This window comes from Ranitomeya imitator, chromosome 2 (genome assembly GCF_032444005.1).
Source record: "Ranitomeya imitator isolate aRanImi1 chromosome 2, aRanImi1.pri, whole genome shotgun sequence".
Classification (NCBI taxonomy): domain Eukaryota; kingdom Metazoa; phylum Chordata; class Amphibia; order Anura; family Dendrobatidae; genus Ranitomeya; species Ranitomeya imitator.
In genome coordinates, this window is record NC_091283.1 from 323,044,740 (window position 1) to 323,067,165 (window position 22,426).

Consider the following 22,426-nt stretch of genomic DNA (forward strand, 5'->3'; position numbering starts at 1 on the left):
AAAAGTAGAGGGCTTAATATGGCTTATTGTGGAAGAGTATACATCACTCTAAATAAACTCATTAGCCAAATATCTCTATCCTAGGGATAAAAGCGACACTCAAAGTCCTGCTTACCCATGTCGCCTGTCATCGTGTGTCCAGGGCAGCCCTGACGCGCGTTTCGCGTGGGCTTCTTCAGGAGCCTGCCTCCTGAACGTGCGTCGGGGCTGCCTTGGACACATGCTGACAAGCGTCTCGTGTGAACATAAGCCACAACTTACAAAGCCATCAGGGCCGAACTGCACCTGTAAAAATAAGTGCACAAGAACATATCAAAATATGTAAGGTATTAGTTAATATTATGGACACAATACGTAAGCTGGCAACCCATGTCACGGGTCTTCACGCTTGCCAGTCCTACTCTAACAGCAAAAACCACAACAGGAGGAAAAAAAAGGAGGAAAAAACCACTACTATTGTGAAAAAAACACCACAGAAGAACAGGCAAAGGTGCTTACCTGTCTAGACCTCAAACCAATGCAATCATGGTGCAGCGGGCCCAAAGGAGAATAGACATCTAAAAACAAAAACAACAATGTGAAAACATACAAAAAATTTTGGGCAGTCAAAAAATATTGTCTTTATCCAATACAATGCAAAATGTAATAATGATATTGAATAAAGAGACCCCCACCAGAGGGATCACAATGAAAAATGGCGAATTATGCGATCATGTGCAAGAATGAGAGAAGTAATAAGGCAGGAATCTGCCCAGCAGTGAAATGTATCACATGGATAGGAAAGAAGTCCATTCACATCAGTCTCACATGATAATGATCAGATAAATGCAGAAGCCATATTTACCTAATGGAGTGTGGTAATGCCTGCAGCAGCCTCGTCAGGGGAAGTAGTCATGGTCAGGAACGACTCTGGATTTATATCATCACACACAGAGATCACCGTCAGCTGTGTGCCCCGGTCACAGAAAGTCAGGAAAGAATAAAGAGGGCAGGTTGTGCATGAGCAGATCTATCTAATGCGCTCCATATCGCAGGAAGTACGGAGCTTGTGTTCCACAATGGGGAAGTGAAAACATGGATTCACCCCCACAGCCTGTGTCGGTTCTTTTTCATTTTTTGGGGATTTTTTGTGTGTTTCATTAGTCCTTCTAGCTGTATAATGGATCATCCCCTTTGGGGATTTGCATAGATTAGGCAGGATTTGTGCATGAGTATTATCTGATCATGCTTTTTCATTTTGAGCTCATATTTATTGTTAGGGTACGTGTCCACGTTGAGGATTGCATCAGGATTTGGTCAGGATTTTATGCAGGTAAAATCCTGACCAAATCTACACCTGAGGTCACTGGCAGGTCACCTGCGCTGTTCTTGCGTTGTTTCTGCAATGTAAGGACATGCTGCCTTCTTAAAAGACACGCTGCATGTCCGTTTTCGCGGGTATGCCGCATGCCTCTTTTAATGCATAGTGGAGACGGGATTTCTTGCTGTACATCTGGACGCTGCGTGTTTGATGCTGCGGCTCAAAAGCGTTTCCTGAACGTGGAAACATACCCTTTCGGGGTGCCTTTGTGGTTTATCATCTTCATTACATGTGTGATAGGGGATACGCCCCTTTCATATGGTTTTCACACATTTATATATCAGTTGGGATCCTTTAACCCCTTTACCCCCAAGGGTGCTTTGCACATTAATGACCAGGCCAATTTTTACAATTCTGACCACTGTCCCTTTATGAGGTTATAACTCTGGAACGCTTCAACGGATCCCAGTGATTCTGACACTGTTTTCTCGGGACCTATTGTACTTCATGATAGTGGTAAAAATTCTTTGATAGTACCTGCGTTTGTTTGTGAAAAAAATGAAAATTTGGTGAAAATTATGAAAATTTCGCAATTTTCCAACTTTGAATTTTTATGCAATTAAATCACAGAGATATGTCACACAAAATACTTAATAAGTAACATTTCCCACATGTTTACTTTACATCCGCACAATTTTGGAACCAAAATTTTTTTTTGTTAGGGAGTTATAAGGGTTAAAAGTTGACCAGCAATTTCTCATTTTTACAACACCATTTTTTTTAGGGATCACATCTCATTTGAAGTCATTTTGGAATGTTTAAATAAAAATGAACATTTAACTTTTTTTCACAAAAAATTTACTTCAGCTCCAATTTGTTTTATTTTACCAAGGGTAACAGGAGAAAATAGACCCCAACAGTTGTTGTACAATTTGTCCTGAGTACGCTAATACCCCATATATGGGGGTAAACCACTGTTTGGGCGCATGGGAGAGCTCGGAAGGGAAGGAGCGCCGTTTGACTTTTCAATGCAAAATTGACAGGAATTGAGATGGGACGCCATGTTACGTTTGGAGAGCCACTGATGTGCCTAAACATTGAAACCCCCCACAAGTGACACCATTTTGGAAAGTAGACCCCCTAAGGAACTTATCTAGATGTGTGGTGAGCGCTTTGACCCACCAAGGGCTTCACAGAAGTTTATAATGCAGAGCCGTAAAAATAAAACAAATTTTTTTCCCACAAAAATTATTTTTTAGCCCCCAGTTTTGTATTTTCCCAAGGGTAACAGGAGAAATTGGACTCCAAAAGTTGTTGTCCTATTTGTCCTGAGTACGCTGATACCCCATATGTTGGGGTAAACCCCAGTTTGGGCACACAGGAGAGCTCGGAAGGGAAGGAGCACTGTTTTACTTTTTCAACGCAGAATTGGCTGGAATTGAGATCGGACGCCATGTCGCGTTTGGAGAGCCCTGATGTGCCTAAACAGTGGAAACCCCTCAATTATAACTGAAACCCTAATCCAAACACACCCCTAACCCTAATCCCAACAGTAACCCTAACCACACCTCTAACCCTGACACACCCCTAACCCTAATCCCAACCCTATTCCCAACTGTAAATGTAATCTAAACCCTAACCGTAACTTTAGCCCCAACCCTAACCGTAGCCCTAACCCTAGCCCTGATGGGAAAATGGAAATAAATACATTTTTTTTTATTTTTCCCTAACTAAGGGGGTGATGAAGGGGGGTTTGATTTACTTTTTATAGCGGGTTTTTTAGCGGATTTTTATGATTGGCAGCCGTCACACACTGAAAGACGCTTTTTATTGCAAAAAATATTTTTTGCGTTGCCACATTTTGAGAGCTATAATTTTTCCATATTTTGGTCCACAGAGTCATGTGAGGTCTTGTTTTTTGCGGGACGAGTTGACGTTTTTATTGGTAACATTTTCGGGCATGTGACATTTTTTGATCGCTTTTTATTACGATTTTTGTGAGGCAGAATGACCAAAAACCAGCTATTCATGAATTTCTTTTGGGGGAGGCGTTTATACCATTCCGCGTTTGGTAAAATTGATAAATCAGTTTTATTCTTCGGGTCAGTACGATTACAGCGATACCTCATTTATATAATTTTTTAATGTTTTGGCACTTTTATACGATAAAAACTATTTTATAGAAAAAATAATTATTTTTGCATCGCTTTATTCTCAGGACTATAACTTTTTTATTTTTTCGCAGATATTGCTGTATGGCGGCTTGTTTTTTGCGGGACAAGATGACGTTTTCAGCGGTACCATGGTTATTTATATCCGTCTTTTCGATCGCGTGTTATTCAACTTTTTGTTCGGCGGTATGATAATAAAGCGTTGTTTTTTGCCTCGTTTTTTTTTTTTCTTACGGTGTTTACTGAAGGGGTTAACTAGTGGGCCAGTTTTATAGGTGGGGTCGTTACGGACGCGGCAATACTAAATATGTGTACTTTTATTGTTTTTTTTTATTATTTAGATAAAGAAATGTATTTATGGGAATAATATTTTTTTTTTTTCATTATTTAGGAATATTTTTTATTTTTTTTACACATTTGGAAAAAATTTTTTTTTTACTTTGTCCCAGGGGGGGACATCACAGATCGATGATCTGACAGTTTGCACAGCACTCTGTCAGATCACCGATCTGACATGCAGCACTGCAAGCTTCACAGTGCCTGCTCTGAGCAGGCTCTGTGAAGCCACCTCCCTCCCTGCAGGACCCGGATGCCGTGGCCATCTTGGATCCGGGGCCTGCAGCGAGGAAGGAGGTAAGAGACCCTCGCAGCAACGCGATCACATCGCGTTGCTGCGGGGGGCTCAGGGAAGCCCGCAGGGAGCCCCCTCCCTGCGCGATGCTTCCCTATACCGCCGGCACATCGCAATCATGTTTGATCGCGGTGTGCCGGGGGTTAATGTGCCGGGGGCGGTCCGTGACCACTCCTGGCACATAGTGCCGGATGTCAGCTGCGATAGGCAGCGGACACCCAGCCGCGATCGGCGGCGCTCCCCCCGTGAGCGCTGCCGATCGCATATGACGTACTATCCCGTCGAGGGTCAGATAGGCCCAGGGCACCTCAAAGGGATAGTACGTCTAAGGTCAGAAAGGGGTTAATAACCGGATTATTGATTTTTATGGGCATACACAGATTTTCTGCCTATAATTTTATGTGCTATGGAAATGATGGGCCATATGATTTTGGCAATGAAAGTATTTACTTATTGTGACATGATAGATATTTATCTCTTTATCAGGATCTAGATGAAATTTGTCTGCATCGTGTATATAATTACTTATCGTAATTGACATTTTTGTGAATGTGCTTTATATGTGACCAGTCCATAGTATTTTTATATTGCCATAGGGACTAATAGTTATTCCGGGCGCTTGTTGCACTGATATTTGCACTATTAGGAATCTATATGCCATTTTTAGGTTGTGGGGGTGAATCCATGTTGACACTTCCGCATTGTGGAACACAAGCTCCATACTTCCTGCGGTATGGAGCGCATTAGATAGATCTGCTCATGCACAACCTGCCCTCTTTATTCTTTCCTGACTTTCTGTGACCGGGGCACACTGCTGATTCTGCGTACAGGTGACGGCGGTCTCTGTGTGATGCATAATACTGACCTGATCCTGACCATGACTACTTCCCCTGACCAAGCTGCTGCGGGCATTACCACACTCCAATGGGTAAATTCTGCATGTGTCTGATCATTATCATGTGATACTGATGTGAATGGACTGCTTTCCTATCCATGTGATACATCTCACTGCTGGGCAGGTTCCTGCCTTATTACTTCTCTCATTCTTACACATAATCACATAATTCGCCATTTTTCATTGTGATCCCTCTGGTGGGGGTCTCTTTATTCAATATCATTATTACATTTTGCATTGTATTGTACATAGAGAATATTTTTTGCCTGCTCACCATTTTTTGTGTGTTTTCATACTGTTATTTTTAATTGTTTTTAGATGTCTATTCTCCTTGGCAATTGTCTTAATAAAGCCTCCACTATTGATGAATCATGCTCTGTGTGCACTGTTCTTGTGCTCCTTTTGTCTTTTCTTGTGTTCAGTGTCTTAAGACATTGGTTGCACCAAGCTATATGAATTGTTTGTTATTTTGTGGTGCCCACCATTTTACATATAAGGATATGGACTTTGAGAGACATAATAAATCTCATTATGGCATAATTCTTTGAGAGTCTGAACCATCTGCACATAGTTTTCAGCCTTGTGATTACCCAGGAAGCCATGAATTACTGCAACGAAACTGTTCCAAGCCGTTTTCTCCGTCCTGTTCAGCAGCTTGGCGAACTCGTCACATTCTATGATCTTCTTGATTTGCGGTCCGACGAAGATACCAGCCTTGACATTTGCCTCGGACAGCTTTGGAAAGAGACCATGGAGGTACTTGAAAGTTGCTGACGCCTTATCATGAGCCGTAACTAATTGCTTGATGTACAGTGGTGTCATCAGCACCTTCAGAGGTTCTATCAGCGGCTCCCACTTGACGTTGCACTTCCCCACAGAGAACTCGGTCCGCTGTGGCCAGTCCTTTCTGTAATAGTGTGCCTGTAATACTATTGTAGGAACTCAAGGATTCTGATAGCATGGGGCAATGAACAGACAGAGACGGGTTTCTTTAGTGCAAATAGTGTATTTGTACAACAGCAATAACACCCAAAACAATATACTGATAACCCACAGTGTCCTGAAATGAAACGAGTCCTTGAAACATATACAGCAAATCGGCAGAGTCCTCAGCAAGGTGAGTGTGACAGGTGACGTGGTGCAGATCTAAACACTGTCAGTACAGAAAGAGTCAAATCCAGGTATGAAGTAGACACAGAGAAGTCCAGAACAAGTCCACAAGTTCTTCCCAGGTGTGACGTGAACACGGGCGAGTCCAGAAACTAGTTCACTAGTTGATCCCAGATGTGACATAAACACGGGTAAGTTTAGAAACAGGTTCACATTAAAGTATTATACTGGTGTTGTTTCCAACAGCTCCCAAGGATTAAGGATTGAGTAGCAACACACAGTCCAGAAACAAAGTTCCAAAAACACAGTTCTTACCAGGAGGAATGAACCGAGGATAAAGTTCCAAGTCAGCAGACTAATGATAACATAGAGAGTGTAGCTTACATATGCAGGAAATGGCCAGAGCCAGAGGTAGAGACACACTCAGCAGCTGAGCTGAAGGAGAACAGAATCAGAATACTCCAGCAAAGAGGCTGACACCTGACCCGGGTTTTAAACAAACGAACAGGAAATAGGGCAGACAAAAACAGCAAACTCCATCTTAACAAAGGGCAAAATCATTCACAAGGTGACTTAGAAAACCTGGAATACTGACATTACTCCCCCCTAGAAACGGCCTGGATCAGGCTTGTCTGGGTATCTACGATGAAATTGAGCAAGCTTCAGGGGAGCATTGATGTTACTTACTGGTTCCCAAGAATCGTTTTCAGGAGAGTAACCCTGCCATCTAACTAGATACTGAAGCCGGTTCCTATGAAGTTTTGAATCGATAATGTCCTGTACCACAAATTGTTCTTCGCCATCAACCAACACTGGTGGAGGAGGAGGTACGATACGTCCCTGAAATGTGTTGAGACCGGTTTTAATAAGGAAACATGAAATAGTGGGTGTACCTTTAGAGTTTGTGGCAGCTTCAGCCGACAAGCAACAGAGCTCACAATCCCGGTGATCTTGAATGGAACGATGAACTTCTGCCCCAGTTTCTGCAAAGGAACACCCAATCTTAGATTCTTGGTGGACAACCAAATCGAGTCTCCTACCTTATACATGGTTGCTGGTATCCGGAATCTATCGGCCGACTTCTTGTAACGCTCCTGTGCTGCGGTCAGGGAGTTTTTCAAAACTTCAAGATTACGTTGCAACACCGCCACTCTGTCTTGAACTGCCAGTACCGAAGTAGCAACCGGAGACCTAGGCAAAATATTTGGATGATATCCCAGATTGGCGAAAAAAGGCGTTACCTTCGTGGAACTGCTCTGTGAGTTGTTATACGAATATTCCGCTAGTAGAAGTAGCTTCAGCCAATCATCCTGTAAATGACTGATGTAACAGCGTAGATATTGCTCCAAGGTTTGATTGGTCCGATCAGTCTGCCCGTTGGTGTGAGGGTGGTATGCAGAAGACAAGCAAACATTAATGTGGAGCACAGAACAAAATCCTTTCCAAAACCTAGAGGTAAATTGTATTCCCCGGTCAGAGATGATCTCATCTGGTACCCCATGCAGCCGGAAAACGTTCTGGATAACCAGATCCACTGTCTCTGTAGCTGAGGGAAGACCGGTGCAAGGAATGAAATGAGCAGCCTTCGTTAAACGGTCCACGACCACCAAAATAGTATTTTTACTGCCAGAGGTGGGTAACTCCACAATAAAGTCCATCGAAATAGATCCCCAAGGGCGAGATGGTATGGGTAGTGGCTTAAGAAGGCCAGGAGGTGAAACACGAGGAACCTTGTACCAGGCACAAACCTCACAAGAGCGGAAATAGTAATTCACATCGTTCAAGCAGGTAGGCCACCAGAAAAAACGACTTAAAAATTCCTGCGTCTTCTGTACCCCCCGATGACCAGCTAATACGGAGTCATGGACCAATTTGAGAATTCGAAGTCTTACAGCCTCAGGGACATAAATACAGCAATCTTTAAACCATACACCATTCTGAAAGACAATATTCACATCAGGTGGGGCAGCAAGAAATACGTCACCATCATAGGCCAGCTTGATCTCCTCCAAGTCCCAGTCCTGGAGCACTCCTATAAAATTGGCATCAGACAAGATGGTCTTAGACGGGGTCCCAGGCACGGAGTCCATCGTGTGGATTCGGGATAGTGCATCGGCTTTCCCATTACGTGAACCTGGTCGGTACGAGATGATAAAATCAAACTGGTTCAAGAACAAACTACACCTAGCTTGTCGAGGAGAAAGACATCTGGCGGACTTAAGGAATTCCAAATTACGGTGATCAGTGAGCACTACTACCTGTTGAGTTGCTCCCTGCAAATGGTGTCTCTATTTCTTAAAGGCAGAAATGATTGCCAAAAGTTCCTTATCTGCAATATCATAGTTCAGTTCAGCAGATGATAACCTGCGAGAAAAGAAGGCACACGGGTGCAGCAAACCTTTGTCTCTGGTTTGTTGTGAGAGGATTGCTCCCAGTGCACAGTCAGAAGCATCCACCTCCATGACAAAAGGCAGTGCAGGATCCGGGTGCGTCAATATCGGAGCCGTGGTAAAACAAACCTTGAGGCGATCAAAGGCTTCCTGGGCTTGCGAAGACCATACAAACTTCTTCCCCTTCTTAGTGAGGAGAGTGATGGGACAGTCAATTTCTGAAAAATTCCAGATAAAACATCTATAAAAATTAGCAAAACCAATGAATCGTTGTACCTCTGTGATGTTTCCTGGTACCGGCCAATCTATGATCGCCTGGATCTTGCTGGACTCCATATTCAATCCCTGGGGAGAAATAACATAGCCTAAAAATTGAATCTTGGAGCAATGAAATTCACACTTTTCGAGTTTGATGTACAAATGATTATCTCCAAAACGTCTGAACACGGTCTTGACTAGGGTTGAGCGACTTTTCATTTTTTCAGGTCGAGTCGGGTTTCGTGAAACCCGATTTTTCAGAAAGTCGGGTCGAGTGAAATCGGCCGATCTTATTGAAAAGTCTGGGTCGGAGATCGGCCGAAACACGAAACCCAATGCAAAGTCAATGGGAATTTTTTTTTATATATATATATATATATATATATTTACTGCAGCGCGATATAGCAGAAAAGCCGGTAATTCAATTGCCGGCTTTTCATTTCTCCTGCCTAAACCTGACATGATATGAGACATGGTTTACATACAGTAAACCATGTCATATCTCCCTTATTTTTGCATATTCCACACTACTAATGTTAGTAGTGTGTATGTGCAAAATTTCGGCGCTCTAGCTATTAAATTTAAGGGTTAAATCGCGGAAAAAATTGGCGTGGGCTCCCGCGCAATTTTCTCCGCCAGAGTGGTAAAGCCAGTGACTGAGGGCAGATATTAATAGCCTGGAGATGGTCCATGGTTATTGCCCCCCCCCCCCCCTGGCTAAAAACATCTGCCCCCAGCCACCCCAGAAAAGACACATCTGGAAGATGCGCCTATTCTGGCACTTGGCCACTCTCTTCCCATTCCCGTGTAGCGGTGGGATATGGGGTAATGAAGGGTTAATGCCACCTTGCTATTGTAAGGTGACATTAAGCCAGATTAATAATGGACAGGCGTCAATTCTGACCTATCCATTATTAATCCAATTCTATGAAAGGGTTAAAAAAACACATTATTAAAAAGTATTTTAATGAAATAAACACACAGGTTGTTTTAATATTTTATTGCTCTCTTAATCCACCTGAAGACCCTCGTTCTGTAACAAATTAAAAATAATAAACCAACAATCTACATACCTTCCGTTGATCTGTAACATCCCACGATGTAAATCCATCTGAAGGGGTTAAAATATTTTACAGGCAGGAGCTCTGCTAATGCAGCTGTGCTCGTGCCTGTAAAACCCCGGGGAATGAAGGTAATGTAGGTCAATGACCTATAGTTACCTTCAGTCCCGGTGATTCGCCCTCCGCTGGATGTCCTCAAATGACCTCGAGCGTGGGAACTTTCCTGGAAAGCTCCAAGACATATTTTAACCCTTTCAGATGAATTTACAGCGTGGGACGTTACAGATCAACGGAAGGTATGTATATTGTTGGTTTATTTTAAATTTGTTACAGAACGAGGGTCTTCAGGTGGATTGAGAGTACAATAAAATATTACAACAACCTGTGTGTTTATTTCATTAAAATACTTTTTAATAATGTGTGTGTGTGTGTTTTTTTTAACCCTTTCATACAATTGGATTAATAATGGATAGGTGTCAGAATTGACGCCTCTCCATTATTAACATTATTAATCTGGCTTAATGTCACCTTACAATAGCAAAGTGACATTAACCCTTCATTACCCCATATCCCACCGCTACACGGGAATGGGAAGAGAGTGGCCAAGTGCCAGAATAGGCGCATCTTACAGATGTGCCTTTTCTGGGGTGGCTGGGGGAAGATGTTTTTAGCCGGGGGGGGGGGGAGGGGCAAAAACCGTGGACCCTCTCCAGGCTATTAATATCTGCCCTCAGTCACTGGCTTTACCACTCTGGCGGAGAAAATTGCGCGGGAGGCCACGCCAATTTTTTCCGCGATTTAACCCTTAAATTTAATAGCTAGAGCGCCGACATTTTGCACATACACACTACTAACAGTAGTGTGTAATATGCAAAAAAAAGGGGGATATGACATGGTTTACTGTATGTAAACCATGTCTCATATCATGTCGGGTTTAGGCAGGAGAAATGAAAAGCCGGCAATTGAATTACCGGCTTTTCAACATCGCGCTGAAGTAAATATATATATATAATGAGTCTCTATGATATATATACAGTTAGGGCCAGAAATATTTGGACAGTGACACAATTTTCGCGAGTTGGGCTCTGCATGCCACCACATTGGATTTGAAATGAAACCTCTACAACAGAATTCAAGTGCAGATTGTAACGTTTAATTTGAAGGGTTGAACAAAAATATCTGATAGAAAATGTAGGAATTGTACACATTTCTTTACAAACACTCCACATTTTAGGAGGTCAAAAGTAATTGGACAAATAAACATAACCCAAACAAAATATTTTTATTTTCAATATTTTGTTGCAAATCCTTTGGAGGCAATCACTGCCTTAAGTCTGGAACCCATGGACATCACCAAACGCTGGGTTTCCTCCTTCTTAATGCTTTGCCAGGCCTTTACAGCCGCAGCCTTCAGGTCTTGCTTGTTTGTGGGTCTTTCCGTCTTAAGTCTGGATTTGAGCAAGTGAAATGCATGCTCAATTGGGTTTAGATCTGGAGATTGACTTGGCCATTGCAGAATGTGCCACTTTTTGGCACTCATGAACTCCTGGGTAGCTTTGGCTGTATGCTTGGGGTCATTGTCCATCTGTACTATGAAGCGCCGTCCAATCAACTTTGCAGCATTTGGCTGAATCTGGGCTGAAAGTATATCCCGGTACACTTCAGAATTCATCCGGCTACTCTTGTCTGCTCTTATGTCATCAATAAACACAAGTGACCCAGTGCCATTGAAAGCCATGCATGCCCATGCCATCACGTTGCCTCCACCATGTTTTACAGAGGATGTGGTGTGCCTTGGATCATGTGCCGTTCCCTTTCTTCTCCAAACTTTTTTCTTCCCATCATTCTGGTACAGGTTGATCTTTGTCTCATCTGTCCATAGAATACTTTTCCAGAACTGAGCTGGCTTCTTGAGGTGTTTTTCTGCAAATTTAACTCTGGCCTGTCTATTTTTGGTATTGATGAATGGTTTGCATCTAGATGTGAACCCTTTGTATTTACTGTCATGGAGTCTTCTATTTACTGTTGACTTAGAGACAGATACACCTACTTCACTGAGAGTGTTCTGGACTTCAGTTGATGTTGTGAACGGGTTCTTCACCAAATTAAGTATGCGGCGATCATCCACCACTGTTGTCATCCGTGGACGGCCAGGCCTTTTTGAGTTCCCAAGCTCACCAGTCAATTCCTTTTTTCTCAGAATGTACCCAACTGTTGATTTTGCTACTCCAAGCATGTCTGCTATCTCTCTGATGGATTTTTTCATATTTTTCAGCCTCAGGATGTTCTGCTTCACCTCAATTGAGAGTTCCTTTGACCGCATGTTGTCTGCTCACAGCAACAGCTTCCAAATGCAAAACCACACACCTGGAATCCACCCCTGACCTTTTAACTACTTCATTGATTACAGGTTAACGAGGGAGACGCCTTCAGAGTTAATTGCAGCCCTTAGAGTCCATTGTCCAATTACTTTTGGTCCCTTGAAAAAGAGGACGCTATGCATTACAGAGCTATGATTCCTAAACCCTTTCTCCGATTTGGATGTGGAAACTATCATATTGCAGCTGGGAGTGTGCACTTTCAGCCCATATTATATATATAATTGTATTTCTGAACATGTTTTTGTAAACAGCTAAAATAACAAAACTTGTGTCACTGTCCAAATATTTCTGGCCCTAACTGTATATATATATATATATATATATATATATATATATATATACTAGATTGTGGCCCGATTCTAACGCATCTGGTATTCTAGAATATGCATGTCCCCGTAGTATATGGACAATGATGATTCCAGAATTCGCGGCACACTGTGCCCGTCGCTGATTGGTCGAGGCAACCTTTATGACATCATCGTCGCCATGGCAACCATTATGACATCTACGTCGATACTGTGCCCGTCGCTGAATCAGAAACGTGAGATGTCTACGTCCTTTATGACATCATCGTCGCTGTGCCCGTTGCTGATTGGTCGAGGCCTGGCGGCCTCGACCAATCAGAGAGCCGGGATTTCCAAGACAGAAAGACAGACAGACAGACGGAAAAACCCTTAGACAATTATATATATATATATATATATACACACACATACAACATACATATATGTATATATATATATATATATATCGAAACCCGACTTTGCAGTAAAGACCGCCGACCTGATCCCACAGTGGGATCGGGTCGGGTTTCACGAAACCCGACTTTGCTAAAAGTCAGTGACTTTTGAAAATTGCCGATCTGTTTCGCTCAACCCTAGTCTTGACATGTTCCTGATGTTCCTGTAGTGAATCAGAGAAAATCAAGATGTCATCCAGGTAAATTACTACATAATGATCCAGTAAATCCCTGAAGATATCATTGGCTAAGTGTTGGATAGCAGCAGGAGCGTTACAGAGTCCAAATGGCATCACTAAATATTCAAAATGTCCATACCGACATCTGAAAGCTGTGTTCCATTCGTCTCCAGGACATATACGGAGTAAATTATATGCCCCGCGAAGATCTAATTTGGTAAATATTTTAGCTTGGCGAACTCTCTCCAACAATTCAGGAATTAACGGCAACAGGTACCAGTTACGAATGGTTACCTTGTTTAGCTCCCGGTAGTCAATACAAGGTCTTAGAGTGCCATCTTTCTTCTTTACAAAGAATATGGGGGCTCCCACTGGTGCAGAGGATGGTCGGATAAACCCCTTGGCTAAATTCTCATCTATGTATTCTCGTAATGTCTTTAATTCTGGAGCTGACAACGGGTAAACATGGCCAAAAGGAATCGCTGCCCCAGGAAGCAGCTCTATGGGGCAGTCATAAGGTCTATGTAGAGGGAGTTGGTCTGCCTTTCTCTTGTCACAAATATCCGAGAATTCCTGGTAAACCAGTTGGAGAGTAGATACCTGTTTCGTTTCCTCCAAATTCTGGGAAACGAGCCATTACCGGTAGACTGATGGCAGGGCTACACTTCGGAAGGAAGGATATCTCCTTGGTTTCCCAATTGATGTTTGGATTCTGTGACCGTAACCAGGGAATTCCTAAAATTACAGGAAAATGAGGAGAAGATATTAACATAAAGGAAAGTGTTTCCTGATGGTCTGGTTCCATCTTACACTTCAGAAGCACCATCTCCCGGTCTACTAGTCCGGAAACTAAAGGAGAACCATCCACCATTTCCATGGTGACTGGTGAGGCTCTTAGTTGTGTCTTAATACCATGTTCCCTGGCAAAAGAAGAATCCATGAAATTTCCACCTGCTCCAGAGTCTATCATAGCAGAACTTGGTATCCACTGTTCCTCCCACAGAATCTGAATAGGAAGAGAACAATGTGAGTATTTCTCCCCTTGGTCTTTAGGGGAAGTCAGCATCACTGTTAAGGTACCTTCACACACAACGATATTGTTAACGATATCGTTGCTATTTGTGACGTAGCAACGATATCGTTAATGAAATCGTTATGTGTGACAGCGACCAACGATCAGGCCCCTGCTGGGAGATCGTTGGTCGCTGAATAAAGTCCAGAACTTTATTTCGTCGCTGGATCTCCCGTGGACATCGCTGGATCGGCGTGTGTGACACCGATCCAGCGATGTCTTCACTGGTAACCAGGGTAAACATCGGGTAACTAAGCGCAGGGCCGCGCTTAGTAACCCGATGTTTACCCTGGTTACCATGCTAAAAGTAAAAAAAAACAAACAGTACATACTTACCTACAGCTGTCTGTCCTCCAGCGCTGTGCTCTGCACTCCTCCTGTACTGGCTGTGAGCCGGAAAGCAGAGCGGTGACGTCACCGCTCTGCTTTCCGGCTCCCAGACAGTACAGGAGGAGAGCAGAGAAGCAGAGCGCAGCGCTGGAGGACAGACGGCTGTAGGTAAGTATGTACTGTTTTTTTTTTCTTACTTTTAGCATGGTAACCAGGGTAAACATCGGGTTACTAAGCGCGGCCCTGCGCTTAGTTACCCGATGTTTACCCTGGTTACCGGCATCGTTGGTCGCTGGAGAGCGGTCTGTGTGACAGCTCTCCAGCGACCAAACAGCGACGCTGCAGCGATCCGGATCGTTGTCGGTATCGCTGCAGCGTCGCTAAATGTGAAGGGGCCTTTAGGGGAACCACAGCATCTATATGTAAACTGGTCTCCGAAACTTCTAACTCAGTGTCCGTATTATCATAGTCCCCTACTGCCGCCAACACTTTGTTAGGTCGCCTGGGACATTTAGGACAATTAATGAGGAAATGATCCGATTGATCGCAGTAAAAACATAAGCGCTCATGAAGCCGATATTCACGGCGTTCGTTACTCTCACGTTTTTGTAGTGAGTCCACTTGCATAGGCACCTCCTCAGCTTCCCGTGGGTTCTTGCTGGTAGTTTCCCTAGACGAAAGAGTAAAATTAGTGATGTGATTTAAAGCCGCCCATTTCTCTTGTCAGCATTGAGTTAGGCGGATATCAATACGCACACAGTGTTGTAAAAATAACTCAAACTCCTGTGGAGACTCTGAGCAAGCTAGCTGAAAATTGGCAATAAAGCATTGTTATCCCAGTTGGTATCCACTACTAACCTCCTAAATTCAGTAATATACTCTATGACTGAACGTTTCCCCTGGCGTATGGAAAGCAAGGATTTTTCAGCGCAGGCACGGCGGTTGGGATCATCAAACATTTGCGCCATAGCTGCCAGAAAATCATCCAAATTATTTAGACGGACATCACATCTTTCAACCATAGGATTTGCCCAAGCCAGTGCCCGTGATGTCAACAACATAATAATACATAGAACGTTAGATCTATCTGACTGACAGTAGGAGGCATGTACATCAAAAAGTAATATGCATTGATTAACAAACACGCGGAATTGACTTCGGTCACCATTAAACCGGAAAAGAGGCAATTTAGGCATACTGGTGGGTGGTGTATGCTGAACAGGTGGTGTATGCTGAGCAGGTGGTGTAACCTGAGCTTCTACCAAGGTACGTAAATCTCGGAGAGCCTGACCAAACGCCTGCGCATTGTGATTAGCCCGGGAGTCCATGTCTCTAATCTTATTTTGTACAGCCGCCACCTCCTGCTGCAAGGAGTTAAGGTACCGTCACACTCAGCGACGCTGCAGCGATATAGACAACGAGCCGACCTAAAGTAGATCGCTGGAGCGTCGCTGTTTAGGTCGCTGTAGAGACATCAAACACAGCAGCTCCAGAACGATGCAGGAGCGATCCAGTGACGTAACAGCGACTCACTTCTCGTTCTCGCTGGTTGTTCGCTCCATGTAAAACATTGCTGGCGTCGTTGCTTTTGATGTCAAACATGACGATGTACGCCGACCTGGTGACGAAATAAAGTTCGGGACTTCTAGCTCCGACCAGCGATGGCACAGCGGGATCCAGATCGCTGCTGCGTGTCAAACACAACGAGATCGCTATCCAGGACGCTGCAACATCACGGATTGTTGTCATTCTCATTGCAAAGTTGCTGAGTGTGACGGTACCTTAAATCATAGCAAGCATCTTGTCTACCCCAGCAGAATCCTTTCCTTAAGCTGGAGTATCCTGTAATACTATTGTAGGAACTCAAGGATTCTGATAGCATGGGGCAATGAACAGACAGAGACGGGTTTCTTTAGTGCAAATAGTGTATTTGTACAACAGCAATAACACCCAAAACAATATACTGATAACCCAGTGTCCTGAAATGAAACGAGTCCTTGAAACATATACAGCAAATCGGCAGAGTTCTTAAGGCAGAGTCCTCAGCAAGGTGAGTGTGACAGGTGACGTTGTGCAGATCCAAACACTGTCAGTACAGAAAGAGTCAAATCCAGGTATGAAGTAGACACAGAGAAGTCCAGAACAAGTCCACAAGTTCTTCCTAGGTGTGACGTGAACACGGGTGAGTCCAGAAACTAGTTCACTAGTTGATCCCAGATGTGATATAAACACGGGTAAGTTCAGAAACAGGTTCACATTAAAGTATTATACTGGTGTTGTTTCCAACAGCTCCTAAGGATTGAGTAGCAACACACAGTCCAGAAACAAAGTTCCAAAAACACAGTTCTTACCAGGAGGAATGAACTGAGGGTAAAGTTCCAAGTCAGCAGACTAATGATAACATAGAGAGTGTAGCTTACATATGCAGGAAATGGCCAGAGGTAGAGACACACTCAGCAGCTGAGCTGAAGGAGAACAGAATCAGAATACTCCAGCAAAGAGGCTGACACCTGACCCGGGTTTTAAACAAATGAACAGGAAGTAGGGCAGACAAAAACAGCAAACTCCATCTTAACAAAGGGCAAAATCATTCACAAGGTGACTTAGAAAACCCGTAATACTGACAGCGCCTTAGTGTCACGGCTGTCCCAGAGGCAAAGGAAATTTTGTGATACCACCTTGAAGGCCCATCAGGAATTACACCATTTTGAAGTTTCCGATGACCTCCCATCCATAGTTGTCATACTTCAAAGCACTCAGCAACATCTTGACACTGGTGTAGTCCTCTTTGAGATTCACAGAGTGAGCCATAGGGAGAGACGAGTAGTTGCTTCCGTTGTGAAGCAGCACGGCTTTGAGGCTCCGGGTTGAACTGTCTATGAATAGGTGCCATTCACTCGGGTTACAGGAGATACCTATAGCCTCAAAAAGACCAGCCACATTGTTGCAGAAGCACAACCCATCTTCTCAACAGAAGAAGTTGGAAAATATTTGGGAATGCTTTCTCTGATCTGTGGCTTGCACACTTTCATCCAACAAGTTCCACTACTTGAGCCTGGATGTCAAAATCTCAGCATTGGACTTGGTGAGACGAAGGTCTCTGATTAGATAGATGATGTCTTTCTGGTTAAGAAATGATGGCCTTCTCTCCTCAACTGCATCTGTGAAAACGTAATCTTGATCTCCAATATCTTCCTCACTGTCCGACTTGCTGCTTTTTCCTGAAGATGGCTGATCTCTCTTCGGGGGAGATGGAACACGCATCTCGGGGCAGTGTGGTACTGGGGCAATGGAAAAAGGAATGTCTTGATAAACAATTTGAGCTGCATTCTTGCCTGTGCAACGTTGGCAGGATCCACCATGCCGAAGTAGCAGTTGCTTGAGTGGTCGGTCGGTTGCCGCCAAATTCGCTGGATAGCAAACTTCATGGCTCTCTTTTCTCCCCTGTACCAACCTGTAACATAGCAGATATAATTAATTATATAAATTTAAAAGCATGAAATTTTGCACATTACTTAATACATATTTTACTATAGTGCATTGACATATGTGAACATTTGGTCAATTGCAACTCCTTAAACTGTACTAGATCTAAATCATTGAAATTCTACAATATAAAGCACTGTCATATAAACGAGCAGCAATTGTTCACCTTACCTTCAAGAGTTTTCTTGCAATATTCACATGTGAAATGTGGTGCCCAGGGCTTGTCTTGATCCCCGACAGACGTGCCGAAATATACCTTGTATGAAAAAGTAGACGTGTGCACAGCCATAAAGAGGTGCCAGAGTAGGTTCCCACACTTTAGTATATAGCAAAAACTCAGCACTCAACTTAACATAAGACAGGTGATTTAATGGTGTCCACAAAATAATGGAAACGTTTCGGTCCTACATCCGGACCTTCATCAGGCACAGTTGATAAATGTGAGGGAGCGAGTGGATCCACAGAATTGCTGATTAAAGAATGAGATCACACTTGTGTTTGGGCGCTGCCTGTATGTGGGAAGTATAGCCCCAAATGAATCGATATACCTTGGACTAGCGGTGGATACCGCGTCGCACACAGACACGGCACTTTTGTCCTGATATAGTAGTATAGTATGGTATATCGCTTCATTTGGGGCTATACTGCCCACATACAGGCAGCGCTCACACACAAGTGTGATCTCATTCCACAATCAGCAATTCTGTGGGTCCACTCGCTCCCTCACAATTATCAACTGTGACTGATGAAGGTCCGGATGTAGGACCGAAACGTCTGTTATTTTGTGGACACCATTAAGTCACCTGTCTTACGTTAAGTTGAGTGCTGAGTTTTTGAAATAAACCTTGTAGGCCTCGTACATCTTACGACATGCTTTTATGAATTACTTTCTATTGTCTTTATAAATTGTCTGCACACATAGAAAAATACATCTGCTGGACCCAAACAACCTCTTGATGCCATCTAAAAAAAATTGCTCTTTAACTACGATTCGTTATTCTCTTACTCAGCAATAGCATAAACCGAAATGTTGGTTCGAGTCACCTGTGCTTTTATACTTGTATGACTACTACTGAACAGTCCGAGAATGTTCTAAAAGTTTCTAGAAACCTCTAGATCTTTCTGGAAAATTGTAGAAACTTCTGCACAATTCTAGCAGTTCAAGAATATTCTAGGCGACAACTCAATATTGAATACGAATCGAGATTTTTAACAAAAGCAGACAAATTTCAAAATTTCATTGTCCTGATCACAGAAGCAAAGTTTTAGTGGAACAACAACTATTTTCTATTTGTATTAGGCATAACAGGTTAGGAAAACAGACTTTCTACCCAGGAAAAAAAAATTGTTACATAGTGTAATTAAAGTTTTTTACATAGCTTGCCTTTTTTAAGGACCATTTACGTAGAAATATTCAAAAATATAAAACTCAATGATATTTTATTAAAAAATTATTGTTTTTTATCTTAGCAGATGACTGTACCAGGAGATCAGAGGGACAGCTGACATCTTCAATTTTTAAATCTGATGATCTTGAGATCCTACAAGATACAACTGAAGTGAATGCCATTTCTCCAGATATATCATCATCCATTCATAGCAAAGATCTGTCATCTGATCCTATGAAACAGCTCCCATCTTCTGATTCATTACTGACTACTAAGGAAAATCAAAGTCACAAAAGAGGCATTAAAAAACAAACTGCTCCTAAAGCAAAGAAGTCATTTTCATGTTCAGAATGTGGGAAATGTTTTGACAGGAAATCAAATTTTGTTACTCACCATAGAACTCACACAGGGGAGAAGCCTTTTTCCTGTTCAGAATGTGGGAAATGTTTTGTACGTAAATCACATTTTGTTAGACACCAAAGAACTCACACAGGGGAGAAGCCTTTTTCATGTTCAGAATGTGGGAAATGTTTTATCCAGAAATCAGACTTGGTTAATCACCATAAAACTCACACAGGGGAGAAGTCTTTTTCCTGTTCAGAATGTGGGAAATGTTTTCCACATAAATCACTGCTTGTTAATCATCATAGAACTCACACAGGGGAGAAGCCTTTTTCCTGTTCAGAATGTGGGAAATGTTTTGCACGTAAATCAGATTTTGTTAGACACCAAAGAACTCACACAGGGGAGAAGCCTTTTTCATGTTCAGAATGTGGGAAATGTTTTATCCAGAAATCAGATTTGGTTAATCACCATAAAACTCACACAGGGGAGAAGCCTTTAACATGTTCAGAATGTGGGAAATGTTTTATCCAGAAATCAGATTTGGTTAATCACCATAGAACTCACACGGGGGAGAAGCCATTTTCATGTTCAGAATGTGGGAAATGTTTTACCCACAAAGGGTATCTTGTTTGTCATCAGAGAACCCACACAGGGGAGAAGCCTTTTTCATGTTCAGAATGTGGGAAATGTTTTACCCACAAAGGGAATCTTGTTGAACACCAAATAACTCATACAGGGGAGAAGCCTTTTTTCTGTTCAGAATGTGGGAAATATTTTAACCAGAAAGCGCTTCTTGTTAGACATCAGAGCAGTCATACACAGGCGAAGTCTTTTTCATTTTCTTAATGTGGGAAATATTTTACTTGGAAATCACCTGTTAATAAACATCAGAGACGTCACATAGGGGAGAAGCCTTTTTTATGTTCATAATGTTGGAATAGTTTTAACCAAAATTGAATATTCTTAGGCCAGGTTCACATTGTGTTATGGTGGTCCGTTAAACGGACTACGTTACACCGCGGCATAACGCGGAGTAATGTAGTCCGTTAATGCCGCCATTGAAAGCAATGTCGAACGCATCACTAGCGCATGCCCACAATGGGCGTGCGCTAGCGATGTGCCATCATTGAGTGACGTACCCCGAGACGCGGGCTGCAGCGTTTCCGAGTCCGTCACCGCTAGTGCAGATAGAGCTAGCAGATGCTCTATCTGCGCTAGCGGGCTGCAATAACGGCACTTGCGTTAACAGCAGCCCGTTAACGTATGTGTTTAACGGGCTGCTATTAACGCAATGTGAACCCGGCCTTAAATGGGTTGTCCCTTGTCATTCCTCATATTTGCTGACAAAAGGATAAAACTAAACTTTATTAATTCCAAATGTAAAACTATACCCATAATTCACCCCCTGAAGGTTAGTCAGTAGGTGACTGATAGAAAAAACATGTACCCCACAGTTCAGTATATAGGGTAAGTTGATTTATACATACTCACTCTCCAAGTCTCTCATTTCTACGGGTTTCATCGTCCTCACCAAAGGCAACTCATCAGGGGCTTTATTTAATATTGACCTATATTCAAGTGAGACTAGACAAAAAAAAAGCTAAAATCATGTATCATGTTATCTGAAACAGTCAGAAAACTAGCCACATATTGGCAGATCCCAGACCTCAAACTATATACTTCGCAAGTTTATAAGACACTCCAGTGTCAGGAATAGATAGTATGTGAAAATACAGTATAAGTCTTGTGTTTTTTCTCCTATAGGGACTGCCTAGTTTGGTATTATAACAGCTGTTAGGCTGGTTTCACACTTGCGGTTGTGTCCGAAGCGTTTCGACCGCACCCATAAACGCACAAAAACCGCATGCAAATGCAGATTTTTTTATCCACATGAACTTATGCATGCGGTCACAAAAACGCAACGTTTGCATGCATTTAGCATGCATCTGCGCTTTTTATGCGCATGCGTTGTTATGGTGAAAAACTACCAGGAGAAAAATCTAGGTAAACAGACACCACCAATGGGCGTGTCTCATGGGATTTCTTTATATAGACCCTTTGTACAGCTGAAATATTCAGATTTTGCTCCTGTACCCTGCTTCACAATGTATCTTCGCATGGAGAGCTTTTTATTTCAACCTGGATTTGGATCTAATGCTGTTTCTTGCCTTTGCGTTTGCTTGTGAGCAACAAAGAAACGGAGAAAGACGGAGAACACGGTGTCAACGTTTTTGGAGACACCCCATTATCGAAGTCCGGGAGAGCCGTGGAGCCTACCACACCCTATACAGCGAGCTCCATGCCAACCAGGAGAAATTTGTGGAATATATCTGTTCCTTATCTAATGTCACAACCTCTCCCTTCCCCCTATTTGACCACCATCTACTCACATTCTCATCCTTGTCCTCCTCACCCGCCCCCCATGCCCAGCCCCTACCACATCCTCGCAGAAACCTTGCACACCTAGACATTCACAGACTCTCAGACTCTCTTCTACTCCTGTCCTCCATATTCTCACTTCACAACATGGACAGCGCCACCGCTTTCTATAACTCCACCCTCACATCAGCTATAGACTCAGTTGCCCCTCATGCATGGCAAAGTGTGACACATCAATAGGCCACCCTGGCATAACAACCTTACCAAAAAACTCCGACAAGCATCCAGGGTCACGGAGCGGTGTTGGAAGA

The 22,426-nt window shown here is 43.0% G+C and overlaps 1 protein-coding gene across 2 annotated transcripts in view; it reads left to right on the forward strand.

Annotated features, from left to right (window-relative positions):
* The window catches only part of LOC138663505 (gastrula zinc finger protein XlCGF57.1-like), a 34,296-nt gene extending 13,658 nt beyond the window's left edge, over positions 1–20,638 (forward strand). Inside the window, exon 7 of one of the 2 annotated variants that reach the window (XM_069749742.1) lies at positions 19,474–20,638. In XM_069749742.1, coding sequence (XP_069605843.1) covers positions 19,474–20,582 — 1,109 coding nt within the window. In that variant the 3' untranslated portion in view covers positions 20,583–20,638. The remainder of the gene's footprint in view (positions 1–19,473) is intronic. The other variant, XM_069749743.1, reaches the window with a different exon arrangement.
* Positions 20,639–22,426: the final 1,788 nt, after the last annotated feature.